Here is a 16,011-nt window from a genome sequence, read left to right as displayed (position 1 = left end):
TCACCTTCCCCACTTCCTCACAGTCCTGGCAATTCTCCTAAGGCTCCTGGGTTTGCTAGAAGAAACTGAGGCAGCTGTGAGGGTCCACACCTCCCTTATAGCCATAGTCTCTAAGTGTTAAGTGACATGAGGTTAACTCAGGTGGCATCCAACAGGTTTCAAAATCTTTTAGGAAAGATCTGGTGGTCCTGTGGCACCATCCCATATAGCTCCTTTGTTAAGGAGAGATTCAGCTTTCTCCAAAATCTCTATCTTGTGAGAAGGATCCATGAAGAGGGATGAAGAAGTGGGTTTTGAAGGAGATTTGGTGTGAAATTGAATGTAACCACTGCAAACAATATTCAACACTCATTAATCTTAAGTAATTGGATACCAGGCACCTTAATGCTGAGAAATGAAACTTGAAAAGGGAAGGGACACAGCAGTGGAAGAGGTGCAACATTAACAAGACTCATGGCCCAGGATTCTCAATAATCCCATCAGATCTGAGCTCTAGAAACTGATGAGCTCCTGAGCTAAAACTCCAGTGGCCCTGCTTGGATTATCCCTGCTTATTGGAGGGATACGGACGACAAGGCTGGTTTTGAGGTCTATAGTAGAAAGAGAACCTCTGATGTATTTGGTAACTACCTATAATACCTAAAAGCAGGACAGGCAAATTCTCTTGTGTTGTAGCAGACTCTAAGTCCCCAGGAGCAAACCCCAGGAGTGGCACTGGTAACTTTCAGTTTCACTCAGTCTTCAAGAAGAGAGGCGTCCCTCAAAAGGCAAATCCTCTACTTCTGACAGAGTTTCAGATGACAGTCTAGAATGCAGGAATGGTGTTTTATAACAATGCCTATCCTTATTGGCCTGGCCCATGAATCAGAAGTATCAGATGCTCTAAGGGCATCCTTTGCTACAAACAATCCTCTATATAACAAAGTCCTGAGCGGCCTTTTCCTGCTCCTCATGCAAGGCATCTAGGATGGGGGAAACAGCATCCTACAGGGCATATTGATACTGTGCCATAATAATTTAGTAATTTGCTACCCGCATCTCAAGAGACCTGGAAGAGTATATTTTGCAGCCCAGAGCACTCGTTCTTCTGCTTTCTCTATCCACTGGTGCAGACCAAGAAGCGTTTTCACTCAGATTGTTCTAAAGCTGCAGATACCAAAGAACTGAGAGCAGGATGCAGGAAAATATACTCAAAGCCCTGGTGAGTGACCTATACCAGGGACCAGTCAGCTTGCAATTCAACTACATACATCATGCAACTTAAATCCACAATGGAACTAACTGAAGATGTTTACAAATACAAACTTCTTAAAACAGAGGAAGAGATAGTTACAGTCAATAGCAGAAGCGATAGTTTGTGACTGAAATCACCCAGATATATAGTGCTTGAGATATCAAATTTGCATAGGTATTTTCATCTTGCAGACAATGCCCACAATGGCAGTGGACAGGAACCAAGTTAGGATTGTTTGAGGTATCATAATTGTATTTCCATACTTTTCAAAAATTTTAAGATATAACAGAGAATTTCATGGCTCTCTAAAGCAGTGGTTCTCAACCAGGGGCACATGTACCCCTGGGGATATGCAGAGGTCTTCCAGGGGGTACATCAACTCATCTAGATATTTGCCTAATTTTACAACAGGCTACATAAAAAGCACTAGCGAAGTCAATACAAACTAAAATTTCATACAGTGACTTGTTTATACTGCTCTATATACACTATACACTAAGGGTACGTCTACACTACCCGCCAGATCGGCGGGTAGCGATCGATCTAGCGGGGATCAATTTATCGTGTGTAGTGTAGACGCGATAAATCAATCCCCGATTGCTCTCCCGTTGACTGCTGAACTCCAGCTCAGCAAGAGGCGGAAGCAAAGTCGACGGGGAAGCGGCGGCCGTCGATCCCGCACCGCAAGGACGCGAAGTAAGTGATTCTAAGTCTAAGATACGTCGACTTCAGCTACGCTATTCTCGTAGCTGAAGTTGCGTATCTTAGATCGGTTTCCCTCCCCCCCCCAGAGTGTAGACCAGGCCTATAAGTAGAATATTTATATTCCAATTGATTTATTTTAATAATTACATGGTAAAATGAGAAAGTAAGCTATTTTTCAGTAATAGTGTGACTGACATTTTTGTATTTTTATGTCTAATTTGTAAGCAAGTAGTTTTAAGTGAGGTGATACTTGGGGTACACAAGACAAATTAGACTCGTGCAAAAGATACAGTAGTCTGGAAAGGTTGATAGCTACTGCTCTCAAGTTTTCTTTATAAAGCTTCAGTGTCCTTAAGTCATCAATACCCATTTACATCTTAAAGTTTATTTTTGGTCTTGAATTATACCCTCTAACAATTCCTTTAAAATTTCTTTCCATATTTCTCTGCATACTGAATCCCATACCTACCCTAATCAATCCATGGGAGGGGAATGGCACTGGGGGTATAGGAAACAACAACTGAAATGCTCACTGACCCTGTCTATAAGCATGTGGAAGATGGGGGAGAGAGGGTTTTACATCATGACGATAACACACCTGTGCCCTGTTTACAGTAGATTCCACCACAGGTACCACTGGAAGAACTCTACTGGTGAATTATAGGCCTGATTTCTGCCAGCCTCCAATAAGGCAGAAGTCTGTCCCCCCTCTCATTAAAGTCTTGCATACACTAGAGATATTTATCACTTGAAAAACCAATGGTTACTCCAACATGCTGGTAAAACACCATATGCATCCACATACAAGTACTTCAAACGATGCAGACATGTGCCAAATAGGGTTTGGATTAGCCTGGCTTGTCTACACTGGGAAAGTTTATTAAAGAGTCTCAACAATCCTAACACCAGCTTTGTTGAGCTGGAGGTAAAACTGCTGGAAACCCTAATGTAGACTGGCTCAAGCAGCCAGGCCTGTTTTTAACCATAGCAGTAATTAGAATTGCTTTGCAGCAGATTTCACTAAAAAGGTGACAGAAACAGATCCAACCACTGATGCCTTGTCTACACTAGGGCTCCCAGCAGTTTTAATTCCAATTCAGATGAACAGGTGTTAAAACCAGTGGGAGGTTTTGGGTTTTTTTTTAAGTTTCCCAAAAATAGCCAGCAAATCTGAATTCTGTTTCCATCAGAGCCATTTCTTTGCCAGTGCAGACAGAAGTTACTGGCATAATAGCACAAACAGTTCAACAGTCCTCCCACTATTATCTCTCAATACATCTATGGACTTTGAAATCTCCAAGAACCCATTGCTTCTGGAAGCTGTACTGGTAAATATGGGATAGGCACCCACAGAAGGTTATAATTGAAACTCTTTAAAAGAGCACTAGTCTAGATGTGGGACAAAACTAAAATGGTTCAGGACACTAATCAGACATACTGAACTTTTTGTGCCTAGACAGTTTCTATCTCACCCGTTCAATTTTCAAACGCAAAGTCTAAGATAGTTGGTCAACAGAGGTTTAGCCAAAAATGTTATTTGTGTTACTCTCATTAGGCTAACATTGGTGAGGTCCAGGAGCCTTGTCTATGCTAGGAAGTGTATCTATTGCTGAAAATGGTTTTCATCAAAATAATTCCTACAAACTAGAAGACATTTTTCAACACTAACACCATCTTCTCTAGGCCATACTAGTACTTAAACCATTTTATAAACAGGGGACAGGGGAACCTTAGGAACATTTTGTGTGACATTTCCTAATGTACACCAGGTTTATTTGTGCTTCTAGCAGAGCTATTCAAAGGGGCCCAACTGAATTTCAATGGGACTTAGGAGCCTAAAACCCTTAGGCTCCTTTGAAAACCCCACCTTAGAAGAACTTGTGGGGATGAAAGAGAGGGAGTGGGAGCACAGCAAAGGAGAGGAAGGGAAAAAGGGATAGTGGCAAAGGCAATTTGGGGAAAACAAGAGGCAAGAGAAGAGATCAAAGAAAAAGATGACAATTTATCGGATCAGAGACAGCACCTCTTGTCACTCAAGACAAGGAATGTTGCCTTCCCAAAAGACAATTCAGGCATCAGGAAATGGTGAAAGTGATGGAGGAGGACCAAATCTGACCTGAGGTAAGAAAAAAAAAAATGGAATGACAATCCAGACCGAGTATTGTCATCTACTTTGTTACTGGTAGGATGCACTCACTCTGACAAATTACTGAAATTACATGTCCCCGCCCTCTTCTTTATTGGGGTGGGGTTTTTTGGATGGTGAGTGCATTCAGTTTTGATCACCGTAGTCGCATAACACTATTTTGACCAAAATCTGAAGCTCCAAGTTATTACTAAAAGTAGATTCCAAATCTAAAATACTTAATAGTAAAGTAGGTTTGCATGAAGTAACAACTGAAATTAGAAAAAGGACATTGGAAGCACGGAATAGTGATTATAATGCACTGCACCGGGACTTGAGAGATCTGGGTTCAATTCCTAGCTCTGTCACCAACTCCCTTGTGTGACCTCAGGCAAGTGACTTAATTTCTCTGTGCCTCAATTCTCCATTTGTTAAAACAAAAATAAAACGGTGTGGGAATAATACTACTTCCTTTCTCCAATCCTTGGTCTGTCTTGTCTGGTTACACTGCAAGCTCTTTTGGACAGGGAATGTGTCTTACTATGCATATGTACAGTGATTACCGTAACGGGGGCCCAAATGTCTGTTACAACCTCTAGGCACCACCACAATGCAAATAATAAAAGATTTACCCTGCTGTCCACCAGCGCTCAAGAAGTGGGAGCAAGTTTTATGGAGAAGAGGAAAAGGTCCAAAGTCTCCTGGAAGTTCTAAACAAAGCAGTTTTGAGGGAAACAATTCAGACACATAAAAACCATCCCAATAAGATGAATAAGGAAGTAAAAACCACCACATTGAGATGAACAAGGCATAAAAACTACTACATTGAGACGAATGAGAGTTTCTACGACATGCCTAGCCAAGATACAGTCTAGGCACAATTTAATTTTTAAAATATACAAACTAAAGAATTTAACTGGAAGATATATCAACATAAACCCCTCCATACACCCAACCTGAACTCTTCCCCAGAACAACTCTATCTACGTCCCTCAGAGAAAGCCTGAGAAACTAGATGAGCTTTGCAGAGGGCCCTGAAAGGCCCAAGAAATTTTGGCTCACTATTGAGCATAAACAAAATGAACACATTCTCTGGGCCTCAGCTTCTCATCTATCCAATGAGGACAATAATGTGTACACTGAGTTCCATAGTTTAAGTACATGTTGTGCGAATAAAGTATTTCCTGTTATCAGTTGTGAATTGGCCACCTTAAAAAGCAATTTTGAGATCTACAGATGTACTATATAAGTGATACAAAATATTACTGGACTCAAAGGCACTTCAGTGATAATGCCTTGCCATTTAAACTAGGAGGCTGTCAGCCTGAACATCACCACTAGCTGAAGTCAACTGAGGAAGTAGCTAGAAACCAAGTGATTTACAGCTTTATACAGCAGGTCAAAACCAAAACCTTGATTTGCACCTAAAAATAAGTTTGAAGCCAATAAGAGTATTGAGCAGGCCATCATGCTCTGCATCAACTGAAATTTCTAAGCAGTCTTCCATAGCACCGTCAAATGGAGGGCACTGTAGTAATCCCATCCACAGGTGCCAAAGGCACAGATAACTATAAGCAAGCTCCACATCTACACAAGAGCATAGAAATTGCTATGCTGCATCAGACCAGAGGTCCACCCAATCCAGCATCCTGTCCCAGAGTGACTAGCACCCAATGTTTCAGAGGAAGGCATAAGAACTCCACAGTAGGCAGAGGTGGGATAGTCTGCTGCCACATTAGGACTCATCTTGGTCTCTAATAGTTGGAGATTGGCTTAAGCCCTGAAGCATGAGGCTTAATATCCCTTCAAAAATAATTATAATAATTCTGGATACTTTTGTTATCCATATAAAATGCCCAATCCCTTTATGAATCTTGCTAAATTCTTGGCATCAGTGACCTCCAGGGGCACTGAGTTCCATAGTTTAAGTACATGTTGTGCGAATAAAGTGTTTCCTTTTATCAGTTGTGAATTGGCCACTTTTTAATTTCATTGAATGTTTCCCTTGTTCTTATGTTATGAGAGAGGAAAAACAAAAGCTCCTGATCTACCTTCTCTATTCCATTCATTTTACATGCTTTTTCATGCTCCCTCTTCTTTATCTCACTCCTAAGGTAAACAATCCCAATCTTTTCAACTGCTCTTCACATCATAACTTTTGGCCTTAATTTCTCTGTGCCTCAGACACTATCTGTAAAATGGGGATAATACCACCACCTCGTCTCATATGGGTGCTGTGAAAATAAATTCATTAATGTTCGTGAACAACTCAGATACTTTAGTAATGAGTGCCATAGAGAAAGCCAATGAGGAAACGAATCTGCATTCAGGGCAGGGTTTGGATGGTGTGCACTAAATAAAGTATGGTTTCACACACTGAACGAGGATAAAATACTAGCTAGCTGTTCATTCAGTGAGTACCACCTATCCAGTGCATTCAATGAGGCAGGGGTCCTGGGGAAAAAGTAGGATGTCATCATGTAATTAAAGACTATCTTAATTAATTTACACAAAGAAGATGACAAGCTTGCACAGTCAACTTGAAATCTGGCAGTTCCTAACTTCCGAGTGCTGACTTTGCTACCGTAATGATTTGTGTGTGTTTGTGTGTAATATTTTCCATATTATTCTTCATCCCATTCATTGTGCATCGTTTGCTTTTTTGACCACAGCCACACAGCAAACATCTTCCCTGAGCTATCTACAATGAAGCCCAGGTCCCTTTCCGGAGTTGATACAACTAATTTAGAACCTTGGAAGGTGCGTTAGTAGCTTAACTTTCCCCCTTCATTGTGCATTACTTTTCATGTATTGGTACTGAATTCATTTGCCATAACGCTATGCATTCAATCAGCTTCTTTAGGTCTCACTCAAGTTCTTCTGGGACAGCTCCATTCTTAACTCATCTAAACAATGTTGTCTCCCCTGAAAATTTTGCTTCCTCACTACTCATTCCCCTTCCCTGATCATTCATAAGTACATTAAACGACACTGGACCTAGTAGGGAACATTGAGGCACTCTGCTGTTAACCTTTTGCTAGCATGAAAATTGACCATTTAATCCAGGGGTTCTTAAACTGGGGGTTGGGACCCCTCAGGGGTCATGAGGTTATTATATGGGGGGTCACAAGCTGTCAGCCTCCACCCCAAACCCTGCTTTGCTTTCAGCATTTATAATGGTGTTAAATATATTAAAAAGTGGCTTTAATTTTAAAGGGGGGGGGGGGTCGCACTCAGAGGTTTGCTATGCGAAAGGGGTCACCAGTACAAAAGTCTCCTCGCCAGCTTCTGATCCATGACAATACTTTGTTTCTCACCCCAGATCTGAAAGAAAGTCTTCTCACAGCCCTCTGTTATTTTAAGTCCCTTTCTGCAGATTCAGGAAGACCACACTGCACTGGTTCACATTGAGAAGTTTTCTGTGCCACCAAAAGGGCCAGAAATGTAGATTTTTTTAAAAAAAGCTTAAATTCTGTAAGGGTAAGGGTAAGGCCCACCTGCCAATGAAAATATTATTGGCAAATGCATTTGTCAAACGTATATTTCCAAAGCTGATTCAGTTTTCCACTGAACGCAAACATTTTTATTATATAGCAACTTATTCTGTTTCCCGTATTTTTAATTATTTTGTAATTATTTAGGTTTAGCACTACATTATCTCTGCCCCAACCATAATTCTCATTACCTGAACTACAATGCTGACCCATTTTTAGATACTGCACTTAACTTTGATTATAGGCCTAAACCTGTTCTCACTGAGTAACATTAACCCACCAATATCAAGTATTTTGAGATATATAAATCAAAACACTAATTAAGAGCTAAGTATTACCATTAAATTTGGAAAAGTCACTGTACTAATACAGTGGCTTTATAACTTCTATCCTCATCTCTTAAAATTTCCCTACAAAAAGGTTTTAAGAAATTTGCAGGCTATATGGCTAATTTGGGGAAGATGTACTTCTGGAATAACAATCTTATATTTGAGGAAGAGGTAGGTAAGTGAAGAATTGAAAATGTGCACCACAAAGTACCGATTTTACAATTGGTTTCATGCATACATGTCTCTGTTAGCAAACTGATGCTTCAACACACTAGATTTGCCTTATTTATATAAATTGCTATAGATTCCTTATCTGGGTCTCAGAGATTTGCATACAAAGGTACATTAATTCTGTGTTTAATGACATTTGTATAATTGATGGCACATGTCATTCTCTGCTCTGTCTTGAGATTTCTTGCCTCCAATGTGCTAGTTGTCTAGTCAGGAATTGTAAAGTCTTTTTGTGGATTGTGTATGGTATAGCCATTGTACAAATAAAGGGAAACCATTCCAGTTCTTGTTATCTCCAACAGAAGAGATCTATTTATGCTTTTATACCACACTGACCAAACTGAGCACCTAATTGTCTCAACGTTTCTGGTTGTCCCAAACCAGTTAAGATTGTTCTGGTCATGATTCACCTATGCCTTCGGACATTTTCAAATACACCTCTACGCTGTAGATATAACAGATATAACACTGTCCTCGGGAGCCAAAAAAATCTTACTGCGTTATAGGTGAAACCGCATTATATTGAACTTGCTTTGATCCGCCAGAGTGCGCAGCCCCGCCCCCCCAGAGCGCTGCTTTACCTCGTTATATCCGAATTCGTGTTATATCGGGTCACGTTATATTGGGGTATTGTATATGTTTAATCTTAACATTTCTTCAATTTCTAATAGTGTGGTTTTTTAAAAAAAAAAATAGCTACACAGTGTGTTTTTTTAAAATGTATTTGTTTACCTTTAAATTACTGGTATGTCCTTAACCTTAACAAAGTTGGTATGTCTGGGATTTATGTATTTACATTGTTTATGAATGTACTGCAAACCATTCTGACATTCTATGTTCTACTGCATCTAGTTCCCTAACATGCCCTTCCCCATTTCAGAATTAGTGTTCTAGATTTCACCAAGATCTCTCAAATAAATCTCATTTGAAATTTCTAGTACAAAATGATTCTGAAAAGAAAACAGCAAAGATATAATTTTCTAAACATGATTAAAGCCTTGGTTGTTGTTTTATCCTGAGTCTTATAACTCAAAAACAGCTTCTTTCACTCAACGCAAATTTGGACCAAAAATGTTTGCTGACCACAGACCACACATGCAAGATCTGAAATGGGAATGACATTTTTTGAGGATTTTGGAGGGGGTGGTACTGTCACATCAGGCTTACAAGGCAAGTCTCAAGTCTCAATCTGTAATATAGTAAAAAGAAATCCACTATTTTCAATCCTACAACTAATTTCTAATTTGGACTATCAATATATATTATATAATACATATAATAAAACAATTTGAATACATTGTGTGAAGTCCTGGATAAAGGGACAACCAATAGAAAGACTAAAAGACTAACCAGGTTCCTATAAAATGTATCATACCAAGTTGCAGCAGCAGCAGCATTTTCTATCTCAGCAGTTCTCAACCAGGGGTCCAGGGTCCTCTAGGGGGCCGCAAGCAGGTTTCAGGGGGGCCGCAAAGCAGGGCCAGTGTTAGACTTGCTGGGCCTCAGGGCAAGAAAGCTGAAGCCTTGCAGTGTAGGGCTGAAGCCCAGAGCTCCCAGCCCGGCCACCTGGGGCTGAAGCCGAAGCCTGAGCAACTTAGCTTTGTGGGGACCCCTGTGGCATAGGGACCCCTGTGGCATGGGGCCCTGGGCAATTGCCGGGCTTGCTACCCCCTAATGCTGGCCATGGCTTTTGTATGCAGAAAAACAGTTGTGAAGCTGGTGGGCCGTGAAGTTTTTATAGCATGTTGGGGGGACCTCAGAAAGAAAAAGGTTGAGAACCCCTGTTTTACCTTGTTGGTTTTACTTTGGAAAGAATACATCCACAATGTGAAGTTACCAAACCTCACATTACTCTGCAACCTAATAGGAAAAGGTGAGTTTCCATTTTCAAAACTAACCCAGTATAACTTGAAAGAAGGAACATTATGATTTTCTTAAAACCGTACAAACCAAATATTAACCTTGTTTAGTTAAAATAATTCTCCATACTCATCACCAAAATCCCACGTTGAAAATAACATGTTCTTCCATACATGTTCTTTCCAGCTTAGGAAATTCACAATATACGCCACAAGAGACATGCTTATAAAAATTCTGTTTCTAAAATTCCTGACCTCCAGTAAAATACTAACTCCAAGAGTGAAATACCTTTTTATCAAATATTACAAACATTTACAATATTTCTCACTTTAAGACCTAGTGTGTAACAAATAAAATTCAAAAGCAGTTGGCATACCACCTTTGCAATTTTAATCAGTGCAATTATGAGTTCTTATCCTGATACTATACTTTAAACCTGCATGCACCACAGTTTGAGAACCAATTTACAGCAGATATCCTCCAACAAATACAATACACAAAGCAACTCTGAGATTAACCCTCATTTTGCTGTTTGCTTAATTACTTCTATACAAACCCACCCAAATCCAGAGAAAGATAAGAGGAATTTATTCTATCACACGAGGAGACTGAGCTAGGGTCTGGTGTGACAGACTAAAAGTTCAGCAACAATCATAGAATCACAGAAGTGTAGGATTGGAAGGGACCTCGAGAGGTCATCTAGTCCTGCCTGCACCCAATGCAGGACCACATAATAACTAGACCATTCCTGACAGGTGTTTGACTTGTTCTTAAAAACCTCAAAAGACAGAGATTCCACAACCTCCCTAGGCAATTTGTTCCAGTGCTTAACAATCCATCCTCTTAAAATAAAATAAAAAAACTCAGTACTAATGGACTCCCGTAAGACTACTCAGCTAAATTAGCAAACCTTAAGGCACAGTGAGGAGTGTGGACACCAATCTCCATCCCACATAATCTAGTCCTGCATCAAAATTACCTACCCTCTGGCTGGAAGCCTATAACCTTACTTCCCAAATTCTGAACTTTCCTACCATGTTGCCTGTGTCTGTCAAGACTAGATGTAGACACCTCTATTCCAGTATATCTTCAGAGATCCATCTAATTTGAAAAGATTACTTCTATATCACTGGGAAAACAAAGATCATCCTTCTTTAAGCAAAGGGAGATAGGAGATAACTTTTTGCCATGTTAGGTGCTGAGGTTATCCCCTCAAGAAACAATAACCTGGATGAAATCTCTTATTACAAGATCTTACATTCTAACTCAACTATCTCACTTGCCAAAGTGAGAAAAAACCTCTCCATAGAGACATCAACGCTATTACATTTTTCTTTTCTTCCTAGATACATTCCCTGCTTTGCCTTCTGTGTTCTTGTCTCCTTCCTTCTCATTGCTGCTTTTGATTAATCCTTAACTATCCTCTTACTTCACTTATAGCAATAAAAAATACAGCGCAACAAGAGTACGTATCTAAAGCATTTTCTCTACTTACGCACATAACTTTTCTTAACCTTTCAAAATGTTAGCAGTGATTTGTTAACACATTTGCATTCATCTCCTTTTCTACATTAAAGATTAAAATATTAAAATTTCACAACCTACCAAAGTTGCCAAAATGTCCGCTCGTCCCAAAGCAAGACCACAACTACTAACAATCCCCCCAAACACTAGTCCCAATGCAGAACAATACATGAAGACCTCTCCCTGCACCAAACATATGCATGAACCTGTTCTTCATCTTCCACCCCTCACATTCACAAGAAAACACTCTCCGAACATCTCCAAAACACCCCTCAGCCTCCTCACAGAAGCTGCCACCCTGACACATTGCTCCCCTCCTCTGAGCCACATGCGGCACATCCCCTCTCCTCCTCCTGGACCCTTCCCACTATGACATAGGCATGAATAGTTCTGTCTCCCCACCTCACGCCATGTGTGACTCCTTCCCCTGCCTTTCCATACAACCCCCCACACCATATACACAGTCCCACAATTCCTCTGACATCCACACACCTTGCACACACACTCACCACCCCCACAGGGCCCTACCGACCCCAACACGCACCCCCACATCTCCACCCCCTACCTACACCCCCCAAGCCCCATCTGCGCCCTCCCACTCCCCCACCCCCATGTTCCCCATCCAGCCACCCCCACCCATAATAATGCCCCCGCACCTACGTCCCCTCTCCCTGCCCAGCGTGTGCCCCCCACCGCCAGGCGGCTGCCAGCCCCCGCCCCGTCCCAGCACAGCGAGGCGGGATCAAACCCCAGCCAAGGAGTTTTCGCCCCATCAGGCCCTAGGCCGCTCCGCTTAGGAGCGGGGGGAACCAGCCCCAGCCCCGTTCCTGGCGGCCCGGCCGGACCGCGCTAGGCCGCGGCAGGCCCTCCGCCTGCCCTGGGCTGGGCCAGGAGCCGCCGGCGGCCGCGGGGCCGGGGCCTGCCCGTAACGGACACGGCCCCCTCCCCCATGACACTGCAAAGCTGCCCGGCCGCCGCCCTGGCCCCGGCCCCCCCGGGGCCTCCTCCGCCGCCGGCCCCGGCCCCCCCGCTCTCGGCGGCGCCGCCATGACGATCCCGCTGGCCGGCGGGTGCCCTCCGCCGGCAGGCCCCGGCCCGGCCCTCACCTTCATGTCGGGACATCCTAGTTCAGAGGCGGCGGCCCAGGCCCGTCCCGGGCTCCCCTGGCTGCTCGGCGCCGCTCGGCCTGGGCCCCGCGCGCTAAGCCCGGCGCGGGCAGGAGGCGGCGGGCGCGGGGGGTCGGTTGCGGCGGCCCCGGCCTCTCCAGGGGGCGGATCCAGCAGCTTCCCGGGCGCCGTGACACGGTGACTTCGTCGGGCCCCGCCGGCTCCTAGCGCCGCCCCCCGCCTCCTTCCCCTGGCCCCCGCTTCCGCTGCGGCCGCTCAAGTCCCCGGGCTGGGTCTGGGCGCCTCCCGCTCCCGGCCACAGCTCCGCCGCCGCCGCCTCCGCCCAGCCCCCTCCCTCCCCCCGCCCGGCGGCCGCCGCTGCTGCTGCATGCAGGGAGGAAGAGGAAATACACGGCAGCGAGGGGGGCCGGGAGCGCGGCACCGCCCCGCCGGGGAGGGGGCACAGCCCGAGCTCCCCGCCCGGGGCCAGCTTCCGTCCCTGCCCCAGGGCGGCGGCCGGGGTGGAGCAGCCTCGTCCGAGCCCCCCCTCCGGCTCCTGCAGCTCCCCAGCCGGGGCACATTCCCCTTGCACAGAGGGAACAAGGGGGCTGGGCCCAGCCGGGCCGCCCTGCCCGCTCCTGCCGCAAGCCCGGGGGCACGGGCTGGAGAAGGTCCCAGCCCGAAGCCACCCGGGGCGCCCGCTGCAGAGCCGCCCCTGCCAGGCGGTCCGGGCTTGCGGGGGCTGGGAAGAGAGAACCATAAAGCCCAGCGTGAGACAGGGCGACAGCCAGGCGTTGGGGGGGGGAGAAGAGCGAGAGGGGTCGGGACAGGGTCGGGGGTCTTGTACTTTCCATTATTGTTCGGCCCCGCCATGGGATAGCACCAGCCCGCGGGAAGTCTGAGCCGCCCTAGTGCACCCCCGGAAGTGCAGGTGGAGCCCCCCGACCCACATGGCTCCCTTCCTGAAACTTGGCTCTTTCTTCCAGCCCCGCTCCTGGGCTGATGCAATGTAAAGTTAACCTTTAAAAAGCCAGAAGGGGGGAAAGTTGAGGCTCCTGTTACCTGGGCTATGCTGCCCCTAGGACAAGCCCAGTATCTTTGTTTTTCTCAACTATGGGGCTCACAGCATTTCTGTTTGTTAGCTGGACATCGTCCAGTACATAGGCTGTGGCCGCAGCAACCTTAACGGTGGCCTGTTATGATAGTTTTTGTAAAATAATGCCGCTGAGCAGCTTTCCTGTTACCTTAACAGCGCTTTTGCTTTTCATTTTACATTTTTCAGAGAAAAGGAACACGCCTGGGATTAACAGTAGCATCAACAATTCAAACTGGGCATTGACACTTTTAGTAAAGTGACCTTTTGTTAAGGGGAGGGTGGGTGGGTTCAGATTTGGACTTGGAGACAACTCAGCTTTGCAGAAAACTAACAGGGCAGCAACACATCCCTTTACCCTGAGGTGGTTTCCAATCTCGGGAACGGAAACGTTGTTGTTGTTGTTGTTGTTGTTTTTTAATAAAAAAAAAGTTAGAATTTGCAGAATGCTGGAGAAGTTAAAAATGAACCCCCAAATTGTGAGACCCACATTTTTTTCACATCTGACTTCCTTCTTTCCCTGCTAGTAAGGCATTATTTTTGGATAATTGTACATCTCATTGATACACACAAAACAATCCACCTCAGTAAAGCAACAGCCTGAGAGTAGCTGTGTCCTTGTGCCTACTCTGCCAGTCTTCTTTCTTGACTCTTGAGCAGTGAAATAGGCAGTGATGTCACAAAGAGGGTGGGGAATCATTAATCTTAGCTTTAAAAAAAAAAAAGCCAATACTACTGAGCATGCTCAACGTTGATTTTTTTAAATCAGTTATTAATTTTATTATTCATTCCAACCAATTTTTAATTACACTTGGTCAAGGACACAGGGCCAGCCATAGTGTGTGGGGGGGGGGAGCGAAAGGGGTGCCAGAACTGTGAAACATTTTGCTCACAACATCTTTCTGTCAGCCATCTCCAAAAACAAAACCGTTTTTTAACTGTTTCTTGTCCTCCATGGTCATGTATCACTATGCATTAATCTGAATATCTCAAATGTTTCTAAATTAAATACATATTGCCAACCCCAAACATTAAAAAGTCACGACTTAGCCCCCCAAAAATAATTGGCTTGCAAAAATTAAACTATAATAATCACTTTGTCTTTAGAAGGAGGCACTTACCCTTAATTTGCACGATCATTTCATGTTCAAACTTTGACATACAATTCAACTTTTAAAAATACAACCAGAAATGCAAGCCTCCCCATTTTAGCACTGTCCTGTCTCTCTCTCTGTTCTGGCCCTTCCCTGATCATCTCCCACCCTCTACATTCTCCCCCACTACACCTATAGCCATCTGCCCCAAAATGTTCCCTCAAAGTCTCCTTCTTTGCTCCTGTCCCCCTGTACTTTTGGTCAGTCTCCCTCCTGTACCCTACATTCCCTGGCACCCCAGTCAACCTCCTCACATTCTCCTGTTCCTTCTGTTTACTTCCTGCCCTGAATACCCCTACAACTCCCCTCAGTTTTTCCCCTACACCCCACATCATCCAGCAATGCCCATCAATCTGCCCTATCCCCCCGCCCCCCCCGCCCCCCTTCCTCCTATTCATTCTCCTGGGCTCCCTTCTGTATTCTCAGTCACCCTACTGGCCATCCTCCCTAAAGGTAGCTTAGCTTCAGTCTCACTGAAAACAAGGGGGGTGGGGGGAGGAAGAGAGGGACAGAATGGTGGCCATCTTTATTAGGGGCAACCTCACTGTCACATGCAGAAGCTGAAGGGAAATGGTGGCCATTTTGACTGAGGGCAGCCTCAGGCTTCAGTGCTCTTTGAAATGATGGGAGACGATGGCCCCTGTCAAAGGCAAAAATTTGCCAGAACCCTGCAGTAAATTGTGAGAACTTAACACACACACACACACACACTAATGAGAGTTCATGGCTCAGGGCTAAGAGGACGTCCCTTCAAAACCAGGATTCCAGGACCCATTTCTGTCAATTTTACATCAAATGGTGTTTTGTCCTACATTTTGTAAACCATCGGCCACCTGAAGGAGCTGCTCTCTATGTATCTCTTACATAGTCTTGTGGCCGAGACATTGCATTGAGTCTCAGGAGATTTGGGTTCAGTTCTTGACTCTGCCACGGGTTCACTACGTGACCTTAGGCAAATCATTTAATCTCTCTATGCCTCAATTCCTCATCTGTAAAATGGGGGTTAATAATCCTTCCTGCCTCTTTGAGTACTAGTCATGTGGATCCCACTCATGATGTGTATATATATATATATACATACATACATACACACACACATATATATATACACACACATACATATATACATACATACACACCCACCTCGTGTGTGGGT

The 16,011-nt window shown here is 44.4% G+C and overlaps 1 protein-coding gene across 1 annotated transcript in view; it reads right to left on the bottom strand.

The window, feature by feature from the left end:
- Positions 1 to 12,803, bottom strand: part of LOC113409455 (E3 ubiquitin-protein ligase KCMF1) — a 72,066-nt gene extending 59,263 nt beyond the window's left edge. Inside the window, exon 1 of the mRNA XM_026663380.1 lies at positions 12,609 to 12,803. Coding sequence (XP_026519165.1) covers positions 12,609 to 12,624 — 16 coding nt within the window. The 5' untranslated portion in view covers positions 12,625 to 12,803. The remainder of the gene's footprint in view (positions 1 to 12,608) is intronic.
- Between the last annotated feature and the right edge of the window lie 3,208 nt (positions 12,804 to 16,011).

Source organism: Terrapene carolina, unplaced genomic scaffold (genome assembly GCF_002925995.2).
Source record: "Terrapene carolina triunguis isolate 2854851 unplaced genomic scaffold, T_m_triunguis-2.0 Scaffold33392, whole genome shotgun sequence".
NCBI lineage: Eukaryota > Metazoa > Chordata > Testudines > Emydidae > Terrapene > Terrapene triunguis.
Note: the sequence above shows the minus strand (reverse complement) of the source record. Positions and strands in the feature narration are given on the sequence as shown.